The sequence below is a fragment of the Empidonax traillii genome, unplaced genomic scaffold (assembly GCF_003031625.1).
Source record: "Empidonax traillii isolate 1590-97213 ecotype Southwest subspecies unplaced genomic scaffold, ASM303162v1 scaffold51:size1492887, whole genome shotgun sequence".
NCBI lineage: Eukaryota > Metazoa > Chordata > Aves > Passeriformes > Tyrannidae > Empidonax > Empidonax traillii.
The window spans coordinates 1,170,119-1,188,949 of NW_020955244.1; the positions used below are offsets into that span (position 1 = coordinate 1,170,119).

The following is an 18,831-nucleotide window of genomic DNA, read 5'->3' on the forward strand; positions in this document are numbered from 1 at the left end:
GGCCCAAACCCAAAATCCATAGGCCTAGTACAGTTATATCATTAAAATTATTCTTGCACTGTTTTCAAGGAATTTTTTTTTCTTTCTTTCAGAGCCGTCACTGGCGCACAGACACTCACATAAGAAAATAAATGTAATGTATATACACACACACCTGTAGTGTTGAAAGTAACGCAACACTGACTCACTGTCATTGAATCAACAATTGAATGTGAAACATGGTTACCTGGCACAAAAAGTACCTTTCAGTCACTGAATAAACAGGCATGAAATTGGAGCTTTTCTCTTTCAGTAACACACGCTGAACAACAACAGTCTGTGCATGAAGGAGCAACCTTCAGTCCTTGGAAGAAGTAACAACTTTGTTACTTAGAATTTAATTTGAGGTATACTATTATATCTTCAGCAGAATTTTATATGCCCTTTGAAGATGTGATACAATGGCTGCTGCAGATAGCTGTGCCTTCAGAGCTGCTTTAGATGCTGTATCACATTTAAGGACAGCGTTTGTTACATTTGAGACAAACTAGCCCTTAATAAAAGTGAAAAAAAGGTTTTGCTCCTCCTGTTTAGGCTAAGTAGTGTGTTCTGTTTGTTGTCTCTGCAGTGTTTCACAGCTCAACAGGACTCAGTAAGTTCCTGTCTGCTTTTAGCAGAAGTAGTTCCTCTGTCTGTATTTGTACAGTAGTTACTATTATTTGAGTGAAAGTTACTGAATTTTGCATAATGTAACTGAATTATCAGGAGAGCTTTGCCAAAACGCAACAATACCAGCAAGGTACAGATTTTTGGTTTTTTTCTCTTGCCAGAAGAGAATAATAAGTTGACCTACTAGAATCCAGGAATTCTGTACTTGTTGGAGGTTTGGTGACATTCCTGTTACTTGTGGATTGTGTGCTGGTTTTCAGAGCCTTGTGGACTGGGCAGAGTTTAACAGGGAGGATGTAGACAAGGTGGAGCTTTCCTTCAACCCCTCTGTTGGAGTCCAGCACTTGACAAGGTTCTTGGAGATATCCAAAGGATGTAGGGTGTCATGTTTAAAACCAAATGTGCTTACAGAAGATGGTTCATGTCACATGGCATTTCTGGTTGAGAGCAATGCAAACCACACTGAAGACACACACAGATGCAAGTTACTCTTCCTACAGCAGCTGCAGTACACGGCTCAGCCCCAATGCCAGTGTGATTCCCATTACTGGTTCCTATGGGATATCTCCACACTGCCACCATCCCAGGTGTCCCCCGGTGTTGGGAAGGAATTGGAGGGTTGATGTCAGTTCAAACTCTTTGAAATTCTTCTGGCATTTGCCTGGGTCTTATACTCAATGTATTCATTCTCCTCATGCTAGTCTGGTCTTCTCTCTCTCTGAAGAGCTCCTGGAGCTGCACCACTGGTTGATCCACTCAGCTGTTGACAGTCATTCATTTATCTAAAACAAAGGCCACCCTCTGGTCCCTTTGTATTGAGATAAAATCATCTTTGCTGTGGTCCATCCCATCCTGCATCGCTCCCTGAGCTTCACAAGCACATTGCCCTCTCTTGACTCCAATCCATTGTGGGGGCTTGTTGTTCAGTCACACCCAGGTGAAACCAAGCCCAAAAGCAGAAGTACGAGAAAAAAAAACATCTCTTCCTCAACAAACCCTGCGTGAGCCAGGCTGAAAGCTTGCAGTTTACAGCACCAGACTTGAGTATGTCTGAGCTGAGCATCCTTTGTGCCAGAGCACGTTTCTGCCTCCTCCTGACAGGCACTGCAGAAGCTGCAGTGCAGGGAGGGCTCAGTGAAGCCCAAGGGAAGGTATCCAGAACTGAAACAGATCCTTCCTGCAGTGCATGAACTAACCTGTCACTGCCTTTCACCTGGGCCACAGTCCAGTTTGTTTGTCCCTGTGGGATTATTTTAGTCCTCTGCCCTCCCCTGCCCAGTGCCAGTGCACCCTAAACTGCTGGGGATATGGTTGGGCTCAGCTGAGTTTTCCTGGTAGGTATCGAAGCATACAGTATTGAAGATAAACCTTGTTTCCAAAAATTACTACCACATGACCATAGGGGAAGGAAAAAAAAAAAACTGGAACCCCACTGTTCCATCTTACCATGCTTTTCCTGCTGTGTAACAGTATCCCAGCAGTTCAGATACAACTCTGTTTTCCAAAGTGAGTGCCCTGAAATGTAGAGCCAGAAATCCTCTATTTTTGAAATTCTAAAAAAGTACGTGTTTTAAGAGCCTGTGCTTTTTAATTAAAAGCTTTCAGGTAACTGAGAGTGTTGTATGATTTTTCAGTGCACATACGAGCCAGTCTGGTACAGATATCCTGTTTTTTTGATGATTTCTTTAAGAATGCCGGAAATAAAACAGAAACCAAACTTCTGATTATTTTTAATTTGACAGAATTCATGTTTACAGTTCTCACTATTCGGTATTTTGTATAAAATCAAATGCAATATGCAGTACTTTCAAATGAGACACAAATGCATATTGAACTAATTAATATTACAAGATAATACGAACCTTTATCGTAAAAATACCTTCAGCAAAATAAACTTCCATTCTGTCACTCCAAGTTAAAAAAATATGATTAGAAATATACAATTTAAAAATAATCAGGATGCACAGTACTGATTAGTCACGAAATTTTAGACCTTGATAGCCTACATGAGTCTACACAAAACAGTCTGCAACTGATTAATATAAAAACTGCAGTGCACCAAACTGGTGAACATCACATCCATCATTTCTGTCCCCGTTTTAACGCGAGTTCTCTACAAACCTTTTTTTTTTTTTTGTTGCTGTATTAAATCAGCAGCACCTCCTCTGCTGTCATGCTGGGGCGAAAAGACAAGGTCTGGGTTAACATCTGAGTTAAGGTATTGATGCTGTAATGGAAACTTGACTCAAGGTATTACAGCTTTTGAGTGAGAGACCAACGTGGAATTCATCCTGTCGTGCATTTGAAAGGGGAAGGAATTTCCATGGGAGAAACTCCTGGCTGATGACAGCAGACGTAACTTCCCTCAGCTGCTCTCTGGTGCAGTGGTGATGCATCTGCCACCACGTTCCATTTTGGCACAGAATACCTCACAGTTCAAAAAAAAAGATTTAGAAACCAAGGACTCTCTCACCCAATGCCCTCCCTCTCTGTTCATTCCTGTACCTAAGACAACTTTGGTATGGTATAATAAAATCTTTAGGCAAAGTACTAAAAATCCCTAACAACAAACTGAGCAGTACAGTTAGATGGGCCACAATGAGGTAATGAGTTCATTTCCCATATAAGGCTGCTTGGAAAGCTCAAATGTAAAATCCCTTTGACATTGTTTTGTTTCCCTCTAAGATACTGAGTGCTGGAAAGGGTATCCTGAAACACACTGATGCCAGAAATGCAGTTTTGGTTTAGCTAGAGTTGCTGTTGTGTATGTTTGTGCACTTGGTGTTGTGCAAATTTACTTCTGATGAATGTAGAAAAGCCAAAGACTCTGCTGGCTACTTAAGAACAGGCAAATTCTATTCTGGAATTTGGAACACGTGAGAAATAGACTGATTATTTTTAGGTTTAAAACAAAGATACTAGAAGCAGCTCATCTGAGAGAAAGGCAAAGCCAAACACAGTAAATATTATTACTAAATCACTCATTTTGACTCTCACTTCAGTAGTTTCATCCCTTCTGCCTTCCGAGATAAGAATGTTCTCCAAAAACAAACAAAGATTCGTATTGGCACAACGTACCTGCTCTTCTGGCCACCTTTGCTTCAGCTTTTGGGCAAGTGGCTTACTAAAAAACCCAGAACACGGGCCTCCAAACCCCAAGAATTTTTGATTCCCTTACCAGGATGAGATCAGTCCCTCTCTTTTGGATGCTTTTCACCTGGAAGAAAACGGTGGCCACTGTGAAGTTTCAGAGAAACCAAAAAAAAAAATAAAATAATTGCAGTCTGAGCCTCAGCGTTCCTTTACTTTGCACTACACTTTTTTAGTTTTCTTTGAGTCCATATTTGCACATTTTGACTATCAAAACTCATGGATGCTACCTGAAAGCTAAGTTACACTTCACAGCCTGTTTCCTCTCCAGCTCTTGATGCTCTTGCTACAAAATGTTTTCAAACCGCTGTGTGATTATTCATATTGACATTTAAAAATCACCACCCTGACAGATTAATTTCTATTTAAAAGGATGTAGATTGAAACTAGTCACTGAACATTTACATTCATAAAAATAAAATTCTCCCTCTTGCAGAGGTAATCTTTATCTTTAAAAAAAAATTCAGTTATTCCATTACTTAACCTTTCACATCTCTCCATTTCTTCTACTTTCTACTGTAAGAGTCACTAAATCAACAGATAACTGAATCATATTTAAGGCTATGTGGTAACAGTCCTCATCTGAGGGATATGCAGCTATAGACACCAGTTGGCAGACAAGGGTACATCAGCTTTGAGATTTCATCATGTGAGAAGCAGCAGGAAAAAAAAAAACACTGCCAGAGTTTGAAGACAGCCTTGTAGTGGATGACAATGCCAAGTCCCAAACAGGCTCCCCTAAAACTTACATTGCCTTTTAACAGAGGTAAGCTGTAGTTCTGAAAGTGTTGATTGGATGCCACAAATTCTACCTGCCCCTGAGTTGCACTACCCATCTCAGCTGTACGGCAAGCTCACTGTCCCTTTTTCGTGTGCTGCACTCACTAAGTGCTTCTAAGATAAAAAAAAAACAACAATGACATCCAAGTGATATCAAGCATACCAATAAAATCTGGGGGAAATTCTTACCTTTTTTTATGTGTTAACCTAAAGTTTCACCTAAAAGACTTGATTACAGGAAAGGAAACAGTAATGGCATTTCAAGACGTCAGCACTGCCTTAAATGGTAAACTGTTTTTCCTCCCCTTTAAAATCATACCAGATTTAAAGCAACTGTAAGTGGTTAAAAGAGCCACTGGTTGTGAACAACTAAAAATCTGTCACTATTAAAAACAAGTTAATAATCACTTCTAATTAATTTTTTTCTAAATAAACAAACCACACAACCTCTGAAAATAAAGCACTCTTTGGTGGACAATAGTTACTTAGTGTACTCAATAACTGCAGTTTCATAAAAAACTTCATACAAAATAAGAAAACAGCTGATGAACACAGGAGAGTACCAATACTGTAATAAGAAATAAAGCTTTTCTTGTTGATTCTCAGTCTCAAGTGAAGACTTCAGCCCAGTCTGAATGGACAACACGATTTATGTGTTTAAAAGCTCCCACCATCTCTTCGTTTCTGGTGGTCAGCAGCTAAGTGATTGCCATCACAATTTATACAACATGCTCCATACATATTAGCAAGCCCTCTTTACAATAGAGGGCTCAAGTATTTACACCTGAGTCTGAATGTACACAGATTTTGTTGGTTTTGCTTGAGGAAGTGTTAGCACGCAGCGTGTTCACAGTTCATTTTATTCTGCAGGTATGGAAGAGATTCTTCTTTTTTTTTTTTTTTTTTTTTTCTCTTTTGCTGAAAAATGGAGCTGAAGTAATCTTCCTTGGATTGCAACAAGTTCCCTCTAAGTCATATCCCCTTCACTCCTGAATATCCTCTTCAGCACTGGTGGCTGTATTTGAAATTCAGCGCCACACTGGTCTAGTCTTTGTGACGGACTGGCTGCTGAAATGAAACACGTCGGGAGGGAAAAAAGTTAAATGTTTACTCAGCATGCGTTTCAAGCAAACATTTCTGGCAAGGTAAAATGAGCAAATGATACTTCAGAGAAAGAAGCAGAAGTTAAAAGTCAGTGCATTTAAAAATACAGCAGTGCTGGCTGTCAAGGAAGCACAGACTGGTCTGACCACAGACAGTTCTGTTCCATACAGAAATGCAATGCAGGATTCACAGTTACCAGAATTTCATCCTTTTCTGTCTCTCCCTCTGAGGTACCAACCACAGGAAAAGTAAACAGAACAGCAAAGAAACATTAATTTTGTTTTTTTTTTTTTAAGCCAGGTTTAGATTCCATAGAGAAAAGCTCTGAAATGCTGCAGGTAGTTTTCAGTATTTGATCAAGGGTGCAGAAAAGCTGCTTTGTAATACCCAGCAAAGCAAAAGCATATGAGCTTTTTAAAGTGTATTCCTCTTTGTTAGCTTTTGTGATATTCCTGTCTGGTTAAAATAAATGAAGAAGTCTATACAATACAGTTTTCACACATTTTCCCCCACACTCCCCATTATTTATTTTTTTTTGTAAATTAAAAAAAAAAGCCTACATTCCCTCAAGCACCTCTACCCACCAAAACGCCTTTACCACTCAAGATTTCATTTTTAATCAACTATTTACTATAAATGTAATGTAATCCTAATTCTGTTCAGTGTGGTAAGATGGAAAAGACGGTTCGATCTGTGTCTTCCTACGATTCAGCTGGTTTGGGAGGTGGAGGATGCACCTTGTCAGAACACAAATATGCACTCTCAGTGACTGGAAAAGCCACAAGGAAGATGTCTCGGCTGGAGACAGCACCCACAGAGAAGCACTGGAAAGAGCCCTGTCCCTCGTGGATGGCAGCTGACACCTGGAGATGTCCCACAAAGGGAGCCCAGTGAACGCTGTGGACAGGACTGCAGCTCCCCAGGCTCTCTTGGTAAAGCCAGAATGGAGTGTTATAGCTGTAAAATAGCTGTTTTGGCTGAAAAATCATCCTGGAGGCAGTCCATGGCAGCGTCTCCAACAGCCTGAAGGATGGAGACGGCAAATGGTTCCCCAGCTCTGCAGATTGTACTGCATTGGGCTCGGGCATCCACAGAAAAGCACTGACTAAAGTGACAAAAAAGCAGCAACAAATCAGATTGATGTAAAAAAGGTGCAAGATGTCTCCACTGGAATTTATCAGAGAAGAAAAAGAATGATGATACACAGCAGTGCCAGAAGTTCAGTGAAGTGAACGATGCCGTGACAAAGACGGATGTTGGTGAGGGCATGATGTCAATTTTCTAGTAATTTTCTCTACCCTGCAATCCACTTAGTCTGGAATAGGTCAGTGAATCTGAGCACTGTGAGTTAATGCAAACTGCACTCACTTCAAGGAATGAAAATAAATTCAGATGGAAAAAAAAAAAAAAAAAGGCATGCTTAAAAAACGAGTGAGATTTTTCCAAACGCTACAGGAAAAAGAAAGGGACACCTACGAGATTAACAACAAGGCACTGCATTCAAAGCCCATCACATTGTACAGCCATACTGAAATACCCTTTGGAGGGACCAGACCCAATCAGCCCTCTCAGGTTACAAGATAATTAAGAACTCTACAACTGTGACATAGCTAGGAGAAATGTGATTACTGGATGGAAGTATGAAGTACCTGAAATTCTCTGATCTCAAAAGTTAGAAGGAAAGAAACAGTGTGTGAAATGAAATATTCCAGATAGGAGTTTTAGAAAATCCATTAAAATATGAAGGAAGAATTTTATGAACTTTGAGATCAACCTCATCCTTGCTTCCAGAGTCATAAATCTGCCAGTACACCTACAGGAGTTGTTTCAAAATAAATGAAATCTTCTATGAACTCAATTTTAGGGATGCTGTTTCCTCCTAGGATAGGTATTCTCATCTCACACAACACACAGGTTAACTTGGAAAAGTGTTTTCCAGGAAAATCTCTGTCCAAATGGCACATGTGCCTGAATACAGCTACAAAGCCTTGCAAGCAGATTAAAACTGGGAGAGGCATCCAGAGTGAAAACAGCAGGCTGAACCCCATCAGTTCTGTTTGCACCTGACATGGTGAAAATTAGGCAAAATGGAGAAAAAAACCCCATCCAGCTAAAAGGAAAAACCCTGAAAAATACTCCTGGTTTTAAATAAAACATACATTTCAGGGAAAAAAAAAAAAGAGATTATTGTTTAACATATTGTTCAATAAATTAAAAAGAAGTCACAGCTAAAAATTCTCTGAATATAATTTACTGCAGTCTGTTATTAATGACTATTTCCATGTCTGACAGAGTGAATTCTTCTTAACTTCTGTTAACTTCAAGTAACAGGATGAAGAAGGAGAAAGAAGAGCTCCTGGGGAAAAAAGCTGCACAGGAACTTGGAATTTTCAGCAGTATTTATAAATCAATGCACGTAACATAAAAAGTAGTTGCCTTTTCCCAACAAAAGTAAGTCTCTTCAGCTCTGACAAACCCCTTCAGAAGTTTTTCACTATGAGCACAAGGCAAAGTCCAGTCAACTGGAAGTTGTTTGGACACTGTTTTAAGCCACCCTCTCAGGCTGATCTCTGATAGTCACCTGGGGAGCTGCCACAGAGGGATGTGATCCCATGCAAACACAGGGGGACGTAGCAGGAGTGTGGTTTCTGTGCCCAGAGGCACTCTCAGTCCTGCATAAATCCATTAGAGTTCAAAATTTCATCAAGCTTTACTAAACAGATTCAGTTCGGATTATCAGCCATACTCCCCATTAAAAAAAAAAATAAATCTCATACCAGCATATACATTCATTTTATACCCTTAATTTTCCACTACTACTGCATTCCATACTACTGTCCATCAAGTTTCTCGTAGTTTTGACTTCATGCACTGACTAATAACAGACTCGATGCTGTGAACTCCTTTTCCATCTCTTACTCCAGGCAGCGGGGTTTTCATGCTACCAAAATCCCTCCTCTCCAGTAATTCTGACTCACATTAGGAATTACAGCATAAAATTCACGAGGCTGAAAGACTGAGAGCAACACAAACAAATTTCTTGAGAAACATATTTCCAGATATTCCTGGCACAAGACACCAACCGTGCAGCTGTTTCTCCCTTCCCAGAGCTGGGAGAAAGGCTGAACTGTGGCAGAGCTCCTGCCAGCAACAGGTGCAGCAGCTCAGAGTGTTTGCCTGGAGAACAGTCACTGGATCTGTAAAGAGGTTAACTCTCACCTTTTCAAATTGCTTTTTCTTGCAGCAGACCTGGTAGTTCTTTTAGTAATGTCTGTACTGTCAGAAATGCTAGGTTCAGAGGTTTTATTTTTCTGAACTCTGGACTGCAGAATTACTCTGTAAAGAGTAGGAAAAAAGAAAGATTACATGACCAGGAAGTTTCTAGAAAACACTGAAAAGAGGGTGCAATAGAGTTAACAAGTAGCAGCTGGCTTTTCACAAATCATTCTGAAAAGCAAACTCATCTGCCTGAAACACATCCTTCCCTTTTATAACATCCCTGTTACAATTACGGTAATGCAAGTTGTCTTTATTAGGAGCACAGCAGCTTCCTTGTTGAGGTTTTTTTTGCTTTCCAGGAATGGATTAAAGTATTGGTTTTGAATTTCCTGATGGGTTTTTGAAATTAAAAAAAAAAAAAAAAAATTTGCATTTAAAATTACTGCAATGAATAAAAAAATTATAAAATCTGAAGTATGCAACAAAAACAAACATTGCTTTTCAGACTGACACAGAATTCAGAAAAAAACCCAAGTAATTTAATTTATGAAGATCAAAGTATAAACCTCCTGCAATTTACCATGAGATAGTCCCTTCAAACAGGAAAATCATTGCATATGTTGGCATTTTGCTCTTAGAGGGAATTACTGCAGCATATTCAAAACTCAGCTTTACAAGCTGATTGTGCTCAAATGCCTCTCTAGAACACTCTAGAGCAATATACTGACTATTTCTTAAACAGGCAGATAAATTCTAGGGCTGCTTACATCAGTGAGAAAAGAATTCCAGACTGTGAAATGCAAAGAACTGTTTTTATCCACCAGACAACTGGTTCCCAGGGAAACCATGTCTCCTGTATTCCTAAATACCTGCAGTGAAATTATGATTCTATGGAAACCAAAACTGACAACTGGTCAGTGGAGTCCACAGAAACCTACTTAGTGCACCATTGGATACATCCATTCTGCAGTTATTTCGCTTGTGTAAGGTTCCAAACACAAAAGTGTGCATCTTTTCAGAGATTCAGAGCTAAGAGTAACTCAGCTATTACTATTTATTCCCCTGCTGTTGTCAGACTCTGATTTTTAGTGGCTTCACTGAGTCCAGTTGGGTCAGCAGATTATATTAGACTGGAAATCAAAAACTTTTTAAAGTTGTATAAATTACAGTTTGGTTGGGTAATACCCTGAAGGAACTGTTTTCAAGGAATTCTAAATGTGAATATAGAGTGTTAACTTCTGGAGCAAAAGTGAATGAAATAGGAGAAAATATGCTTTTATATACTCATGTAACATACTCACCAAAACCAGAAATGGAAAAAAAAAAAACCCTATGTTTTCATTGTTTTATATGGGTTTCATTCCAGAATTAGAATGTGCATTGGAGATGATGCAGTTTCACCTAAAATATACTCTTTATGCAGCAAAAATGACCAGCAGCCCAATTTTAACCATACACTTCTTGATTGTTTAGCAAACAAACTACTGCATAAAGTTCAAGTATTTTAAAATTCTGCTTGGGTAAGTCTGTCTTAACATTTCAGCCTTGCAAAAGATTGTAACTCGATTTGCAGAAGTTCAAACAAAACAATCGGTTCCTCTGAGAGGAGACTGTAATGAGAATTCCTACCAAAACACGAAGCAAATTCTGCTGTAAACACAGCACATTCAGAGCTGGAGGACTTATACAAGAGGCACAAAAAAAACCCCAAACCAGATACCTTCAACACCATATCGTGCTTCTGCAGACAACACAAATCCTTCCGACGAAAATATGTTTTCCCTGCACGCCCAAGGTGAAAACTTGGTCAAATCCTGCAAGTTCACCTTTTTTTAGTTTCTGTAGTGAATGTAAAACAGCTCCCACAAGTTCCAGTATTAAAATTCTGTCTTCAGTGCCACAGTTGTCACACAGCATGAACAAATTCGATCCACCACAATTTCAAGCAGGCACTGGAAATTACACCAGGGGTGAAAGAAGGCCTGCACTGTACCTTTCATCTGTGCTGCTCACAGCTTCTAGGACTGAAGGGGAAAGTACAAAGCCTGCTTACCCTGCTAAAATTTAGTCACTGGAATATATGCATGACCAAATCATAGCATATACTGGTTTACCAGTGCTCATGCAGACAGAAACATGGAAAAATCACGTTTCCTCCTTAAATATATACATTTGTTGTCTCTCTGTATAAAATACATGTAATGTACACATACAAAAAAACAAAGGTTACTGGAACAGAGCCTAATATGTATAAACTTTCTCTCACAGATGCCCATTTTTTTTTTCTAGATACCAGAAATTCAGAAAACAAGTCAATACACAACGGCTTAAACCCGTAGACTCATCTGACACGACCTGAAATACGAGGCAGCAGTGTGCCCTTGTGGCCAAGAAGGCAAGTGGTTGTCACGGGGTGCCTGTGCTCTAAGCACAGGATACAGGATGCTGTAACAGCCAAACACAGCCACTAAACACACACTGCAAGAACTTTTCACCTCCAGTTAACCTGGAATGGAAACATCACTTGGTTGTTCCGATCCTAAACACACGCCCCAAATAGCAGACCACTTTACATGCTGCTTTATTAATCAAGCCAATACATTGAATTTTTTTTTTTTAAAACAAATCAAAACCTGTTTTAAATGGAACAGTGTTTGGGTTAGTGGCGCCATCTTTTAAATAATTCACGGCTTTTTTTCACCATTTAACTCAGAGCAAGGGTGGTACACACACAGGTACATCACCAGGACACAAGAGCCCAAACCCCACAACCCAAGACAAAGTCTATAAAACCTGAAATGCAAGCAAGGTAATACACACTGGAGAGAAACCACACAACATATTTAAAAAGGAAAGTGATTTAAGTATCCTAAGAAGAGATGAGGGAAGGAGAGGTTACACAGCTGTGCCTTCTGTTTGCCATGGGCATTTTAGTCTTGACAAGTCTGACAAGTGCGATACCACTTTCTGCTTCATCACCTCAAGAGTTTTAAGGAAACAGACCTGAGACCTCTACCACTCTTCCAAGCCACTGATACTCTTCACCCAATAGGGCTCCAGCCAACAGGACTGCCAGGCTAGCCCAGAGAGATTGATGATCCTGACTGATCATTCGATCCCTTAAAACACAGAGGACAATAGCTGCGTGACAGAAAGAAAGCCAGCTCTTGAGAAAACCTTAAAGTGTTTTCTCTTCCTGGATTTAAACCAATGTTGTACGACTGTCAGTCCTGAATATGAAGCAGCAGAACCTGTAACCCAATTGCTTGCACCACATTTACCAAACTCAACCTTTCCTCTTTCCCTCTAAGCACAGTCTTAGTTGAACACAGGAACAGGAAAAGAAAGAAAGGATGATAGTTGAGTGAAGCTGATCTTACAGTAAAGCAAGACAAAGCACAGAGTGTTTCATCTCTTTAACCTGTGTTGTTAACTTCAGCTTTACGTAAGTATGAGTTTAGAAATCTAAAGTCTGACTTTTGGACACCGCTGAGACAAGAAATGGTGCACATTTGGTGTAAAACTTTGAAAACAAGCCTTTCATCTAAGTATGTTATTTGACAAAGTTGGGGGGGGAAGAAACAAGTGACCTTTACTTCTTTATCTTTTTTTTTTTCTCCAAAAGAACAGGTCAAGATGACCTCAGCCAAGCCTAACAGAGTAACTAAGCTGTCCACGAGTCCCCCAGTTCTCACTCTTCAGTTATTAGGTCACTCACTTCAGCAGAAAGAGTCCCGTGCCTTTTAAAAGTGCAGACAAGAAGTTGCAAGGCCAAAGGTAAGGATGAGAGAAACTTTTAACCTTCATGTTCTGCCAGACGAGAATCCTGTTCTTACTGAGTACTCTCGAGTAAAACACTTTCTGACCATTTTTGTTCTTTGAGAGCACCAAGATTTCAAGCAGTCGCCCTCAGTAACCGTCCCACTCTGAGGGTGGTGGCGACAGAAGAGCTCCAGGGAGACTCAGAGGCCATCAAAGAGTTCCTTTGGATTCCCTGGCAGTTCTGCACGCTGATGGAGGTTTCGTTTAGCCAAAAGATGTAAGCTGTCACTTGATGAAAACATTGCACCTCTTAAGCAGAAGGAAGGCACTGCAGAACTCTGACAGAAGCAGAGTGGATCCAGAGTGAAAACTGTACTCCAGGAACTGGTATGCTGTTAATGCTTTTCCTTAGCCCCTGAACCCAAGTAACAGAATGCAGGGATTTAAGTAGTCTCATAAAGCTCTATAAAAAAAAAAATAACTGAGAACAAAAGAAGATGAAACCAGACTGGCTGGGTAAACCAGTGGGCCTTGACCTAACTCTGCAACCTGCCCCATCTTCTGTTATGCTAAAAAGGAAAAAAGAAGTCCTGTTTTATGCCCTGGCATATAATGTTTAATCTCTTTATAAAAACAAAGACCCACTGACATTTCTAACAAATTCGAATTCCTGGGCATTTCATGGGAATAAAACCATCCTTTGGGAAACTAACCTCCTTTGCAACTTCATGAATTTCAAAGTAAAACTGCAGCTAACACCTTCATCTGCAATACACAAAGGATAGGATATATTTTAAAGCAGTGTTTTTTCCTTTCTACGGATAGTTTTGCTCATGTAGTTTTTGCATATTTGCAGAAGCATGCAGAGGAGAAAGGCTTAAGAATTATAGATTATTCCAATTATAAGAGCTCTGCGCCTTTCTTATTGCAAGCCATCCACAAATATCACTCAGTTATTCCAAACAACATACACAAAAACATGACAAAGCCAGAGCAGTGAAATTTTCCCTTGCAACAAAGCCAGTGAGAAACACGAAGCAGGGGAGCATGCATTTCCAAGACACGGTAGGCAGAAAGTGTGAGCTATTGCAGAGAAATGGAATGGGACACTTACACAGCGGCTCTCTCTCAGGGGGTCCTGATGGGTTACTATGTTCTTAAACCATCTAGACAGAATAGCAGGCTGGGCAGAAGGGAGCCCAAAACAATCCACCAGATGACAATGCTACACAGTGTGGACACCAGCATAGCTAGGAACCATCTACAAAAAGGGGGGTGGAGGGGGAGGAAAAGATGAACAAAAAAAAATTCAAAAGCAAAAGCTATTGGTGCATTTCAGCTTGTTTCAGGTTCTTCAAATGCATACCTGCTCTGCAACCTTTGCCAAGCACTTCCTTGCTTACCAAGACTAACAGCTGTCGTTTGCCAAATGTAATACCAGTATTTTGCTGGAATCAAAGCAAATTTTCCCGAAATCCTCACTACAGTCATTTGCTCCAAAGGGGGGTCTGTATCACTCTTGCAAATAAGTGCGTGCAGGAGCAATACATCTGTGATCACTTGCTGCCATCTCCTATGCTCAACCTGTGTTCATATATCCTACTTCACAGTCATACATTTTAATACTAAAACATTAGGTCAGAGCCAGATAAGTCTGCAGAAACAATTTATGTGAACATCCAGATGATGGCATATATCACCTTCCTGAGTCCAAAGAAGCAAAAGCCAGCTCACAATCCTTTGCCAAGAGATGCAGAATATTGCCAATTACAACATGCACAAAATACCCATTCATCAAAGCAGAAAGAGTTTATACAACAAACATCCTACATAAATCCCTTGTGACTTAAATGTAAGTAATGCCTCTAGTTTTCAAAGACTGCAACTGTCCCAGCTTCTGGTACTCTTATTTTGCCCTCCTGTTTGTTTGGTTGGTTTTTTTTTCCCTCTCTGAAATAAAACTACATAGAAGATTTAGAAGCTTCTGTTTGTTTGCTTACATAAAAGCAACCAATTTCACTGCAAGGCTAGTTATTTTTAGCAGTCTGAACTATAAAGGAAAGAGACTGACACCTCTTCTAGTAGGAAATGCCTCTGACTCAAGTAAGGCAGACAAATATTCCCAGAGATAAAACAATAGCATCACAAAGAATGTGTGAAGTTACACGTGCATTTCTCACCATATTATTTGAGTACAAGTTGCAAACCATACAAACAACTTCGGAGAAGAGGATGAGGTAAATTCAAACTCCCTGAGCCACGATGCACGATATAAAAAAACACCTGTAAGCTCAAGGGCAATTATTTTAATTCCACACAAGTACAAGCTAACTGGCTTTAATTAGAGCAGCCATGCTGTAAAACGTTTCATGAATGGAACAGCATTTTAATAGGCGATGGGTTTTGTGCACATTAAGACAATGGCTCTGAACAGGTTATCACACATTCATTCTATGGAACATACAATAAATAAGATCTTTCACAACCTTACTGAAATAACTCAAAGTACCTTTTACAAAAAAATATTATGAAGTGGCAGCTAAGGCACTTATGAGCCTTAGAAGGCAAGAGCAAGGTAGCTGGTTTTTTACTGTGCTATTCTTCGTAACTGAGGTGATGAGTTTTGGGGTTTTTTAAAGTGTCAGCTGGGTACAGGCTTTGCTCCAAACGTGTTACTTCTTATATGAGCACCTGTGTAAATGATGAGCATGAACAAAAGAGGGTATTTTAAAACAAAAGCAGGAATCAGACATAGCAATGTGTGAAGGTTTACAAAGAAATATTCCTTTGACTTCAGCACATTTTACTACGTACCTCTCACTTTTTTTAAAGGCCTGATGACACTGGTGATCTTAAAAAAGAACAAGAAAGAAGAAAAAAAAAAATGCCAGCAGGTGCCAGCATCATCCCCCACAGAAGGACAACACAACAAGAAACACGTTGACTGTGGTCTGTGACTCTGGTGCTGTGTCAGGTGCAAAAAATCTGACAGATAGAGGTCACCATTCCTTTCTTAGCCATCATATGAGATCCAGCTATGTTTTGCAAGCCTTGCATTCTCTTGCAGTTTATTTAAGGGCAGACAGAAAGTTTTTCTATCTACAGTTGCTACAAGCTACAACAGATGCAAAAACTTGCTTTTACAGGTGGTGTTTCAGGTCTTGTCTAAAATAAAGAGACTACCATACCAGGTTCCCCGACAGAAATGCACTTCTTTTCAATTTGTTTAATGAAACAGCGCTACTCTGCCTTCCAGAGGCACAAAAGATTTAGGGAAAGTTCCTCTCCAAGGAAGAGAAAACCTAAGAGAAGCTAAAAATCCTTCTTTCTGCCCTTTTTGGGGTGCCTGACTTTACTTCAAACACCAACACATACCTTATTTGATCCAATCAAACAACCACACACAGCCATACCCTTCCATTTTTCTATAGTGCTACAGCGAAGACAAGAGATGTTCGTGACTAAACTAAAAGTAAATCACTTGGAAACACCGTGGGAGTTTGTGAAGGGCAGACTACCAGAACCAAAAAGTACGCAGGAGACCAGAAATCCAGTCATGCAGCTCTTTAACCAACTCTCCTCAGCACCAACCCTTGGGAGGAGCAGTGAACCTCGTGCCTGTTCCAAGGGAGTAAAAGCAGCCTTGGCAGCAAACACCTGGGGCGGAGGGGGGGGAAGGAGCACGGGAAGTGTGCACAAAGGAGAGGATAAAAGTGCTTTTCAAACATTTCAAACATTCAGAAGCTGACTTACGCCAGTGGAGACGCAGCTGGAGCCTTTGCTTGCCTTCTGCTTTTCAGAGCACGAAGCTTATCCCCTTGTGTCAAACAGTTTGCTTCGTCGTCATCGCTGTACTGGAGAGCGGAGTGGGGGGAAGGGATAAACCAAGATTAAAACACAGACACCTTGATATTGAAGAATTAACCTTATCTTAACTCTTAAAATCAGAATTATCCCAACAGGGAAAAAAAAAAAAAAAAAAAGTCAAAGGAAATTCACTTGCATAAATAACAGTTCTGTTCCTTCCAGTTTCCTGTTTGCTGCTTTTGAAGCTGTAAACCATTAAGTGGTGTCATGAATTACATGCATCAGAATATTGTCTACTTTTAAACAGTGGAAACAATATAACTATCAAATCTTTGCTTAGGTACAGAACAATACAGCATTTCCCCCCCTTCACTTGCCTTTTTAAAACAGCAGTTCAGTCTTTTTCAAAAGGTATTACAGAAGGTATTATGGAAGTTTCAACTACTTAGAAACTAAAAAGAATAAAAAAACTTTCATCCCTTTCCTTTAAACACACAGAATGAAGCACCAAACAATCCAAAATGAAATCACAGGGGTTTTGATTGCAGATTGTGAGTATTTTTTTTTTGCCTATTATTTACCTAATTACTAAAGCATGACAATGATGCTCCTAATTCACCTGTGTTCTGAACTTCATTTTTCATAGTGGCTGGCCGTACTTTCTCCCCCCCCATACCCCTTTATACCAAAAGGGCAAACAGAAATAGAATCCGATTAACATTGTTCCATTGTGTACCCACAGGTTTGTTCAGAACCTGAGAGATTCTCAACAGTTCCAGCTTTTACAAGAGCACAATATTTGGATGGTTACCAGTTCAATGTCCTTTTGGATGCTTCTCCTGTTTCTCGTGTTATTAATTGAAATATCATCTACTCCTGACAGAATTCTTGTTACAGCAATTTTATGGTTTCCTTTCAACTTTGCACGGAAAATATCCCCTTCTGTCCAAAGCTCTGCCTGTTTGCTATCATAACATGGAAAAAAAGGCCCAAAACAAAACAAATTAACACTGAAGATTATTAAGTGTACAACAGAAGAAGAAGAAAAAGACATTTAGATTTATTTTTGGAAATAATTTACAGTTAATCTACTTACTCCATCAGGAAATGCTGCTGTGGTCCAATCACAGAACCAGGTCTGTTTATTCTAATCCAGGCAATAGTTTCAGCAGCTGTCATCCGATAATGCTTCATGATATAACAGGCAATAAGTGTGCCGGTTCGTCCAAGACCAGCTGTGCAAGATAAAAGAAAGGCTTCTTTTATACACCAGTCTTCATCTGGAACCAGCTGTAACTGCAGACATTGCTCCTTGCCTAGTTTATTAAACAAACCTGCACTGATCAAACTTGGTTAAGTGCAACTTACCTGTTGATATTTTTTTTTCATTTACAAGGCTACTGACACACTGTTCATGTTTTTCAGTGAGGCAACATTCCAAAGCCAGTGACTCTACAAATATCCCTAAGTCTGTCTATGAAAGTGTATGCATGTAGGTATGAGAATGTTTTCATGCATGGGATAAAACAGCTGGCTTTTTTTTTTTTTTTTTCAGAATTCCCACAGCACCTTCTTGCAAACAGATCATACACTGCGCTGAAAACAGCTGCTCTTTCAGTTCCTCCTCTAATTAATCTCCTTGGCACCCAAGAAAAAGACATATTTTGCAATAAGCAAGTCTGGGGTGCTAGCTGGTACAGGCAAAAAGAACTCCAGAATGAGGAACCTCCTTTGCAATGGCCCTCAGAGCACTGTTATTTGCCTTGGGAAACATGAGAGGCTAAGTGGTGTCTCTCCTCAGCCACTTGCTCTAAATGTCAAATCACCTTCTCTCATTTAACAACTAACTGACTGATCAACACCAGTGTAAAGTCTTTTGTATAATCCAGCAGCCAAGACAACCACACAGCACTTTCCATGACTTGTGCATGCTTTTAAGAACAGGCTACAGCATTCTACTCTTTCTCAAGAGCAGGCTGAGCACCATAAAGCTAGCCTAGACACCATTAGTAAGACATACATCTTAATATCTTAACTTGAATGAAAACAAAGCACCTGCACCACTGGTACTCAATATTCTGGCATAACCAACTCAGGGATATACCTGAATTTATCTCCTCAGTGAGGATTAAGAGTGTGCACTTTTATGCCAGTAGTCAAAATGCCGGTTTTAACAAGTCTTTCACTTCCCAGTATAACTCTGTCAAATGCAGCAAATGGATGGCAGATCCAGGAACCAAAATGCAGTCTTTGCAGGTCCAAAGCAGACAGGTTAAGAAAAGGCCCTTCTCCTTCAATAATAGCATTATCAGGTGTGCTAGTGAGGCAAAGGTGTGGAGAGGAAGTGTTTTTGATAAGATT

At 39.9% G+C, this 18,831-nt stretch overlaps 1 protein-coding gene across 5 annotated transcripts in view; it reads right to left on the bottom strand.

Moving 5' to 3' along the window:
- Positions 1-3,816: 3,816 nt before the first annotated feature.
- Positions 3,817-18,831, bottom strand: part of CDC14B (cell division cycle 14B) — a 41,828-nt gene continuing 26,813 nt past the window's right edge. Inside the window, exons 10-14 of one of the 5 annotated variants that reach the window (XM_027879161.1) lie at positions 17,567-17,705; positions 17,282-17,435; positions 16,417-16,517; positions 8,902-9,018; positions 3,817-5,643 (exon numbers count right to left, since the gene is read on the bottom strand). In XM_027879161.1, the coding sequence (XP_027734962.1) occupies positions 5,607-5,643; positions 8,902-9,018; positions 16,417-16,517; positions 17,282-17,435; positions 17,567-17,705 (548 nt within the window). In that variant the 3' untranslated portion in view covers positions 3,817-5,606. Of the gene's footprint in view, positions 5,647-8,901; positions 9,019-13,777; positions 13,925-16,416; positions 16,518-17,281; positions 17,436-17,566; positions 17,706-18,831 lie in introns of those variants that run through there. The other 4 variants (XM_027879163.1, XM_027879162.1, XM_027879160.1 and 1 more) reach the window with 4 other exon arrangements.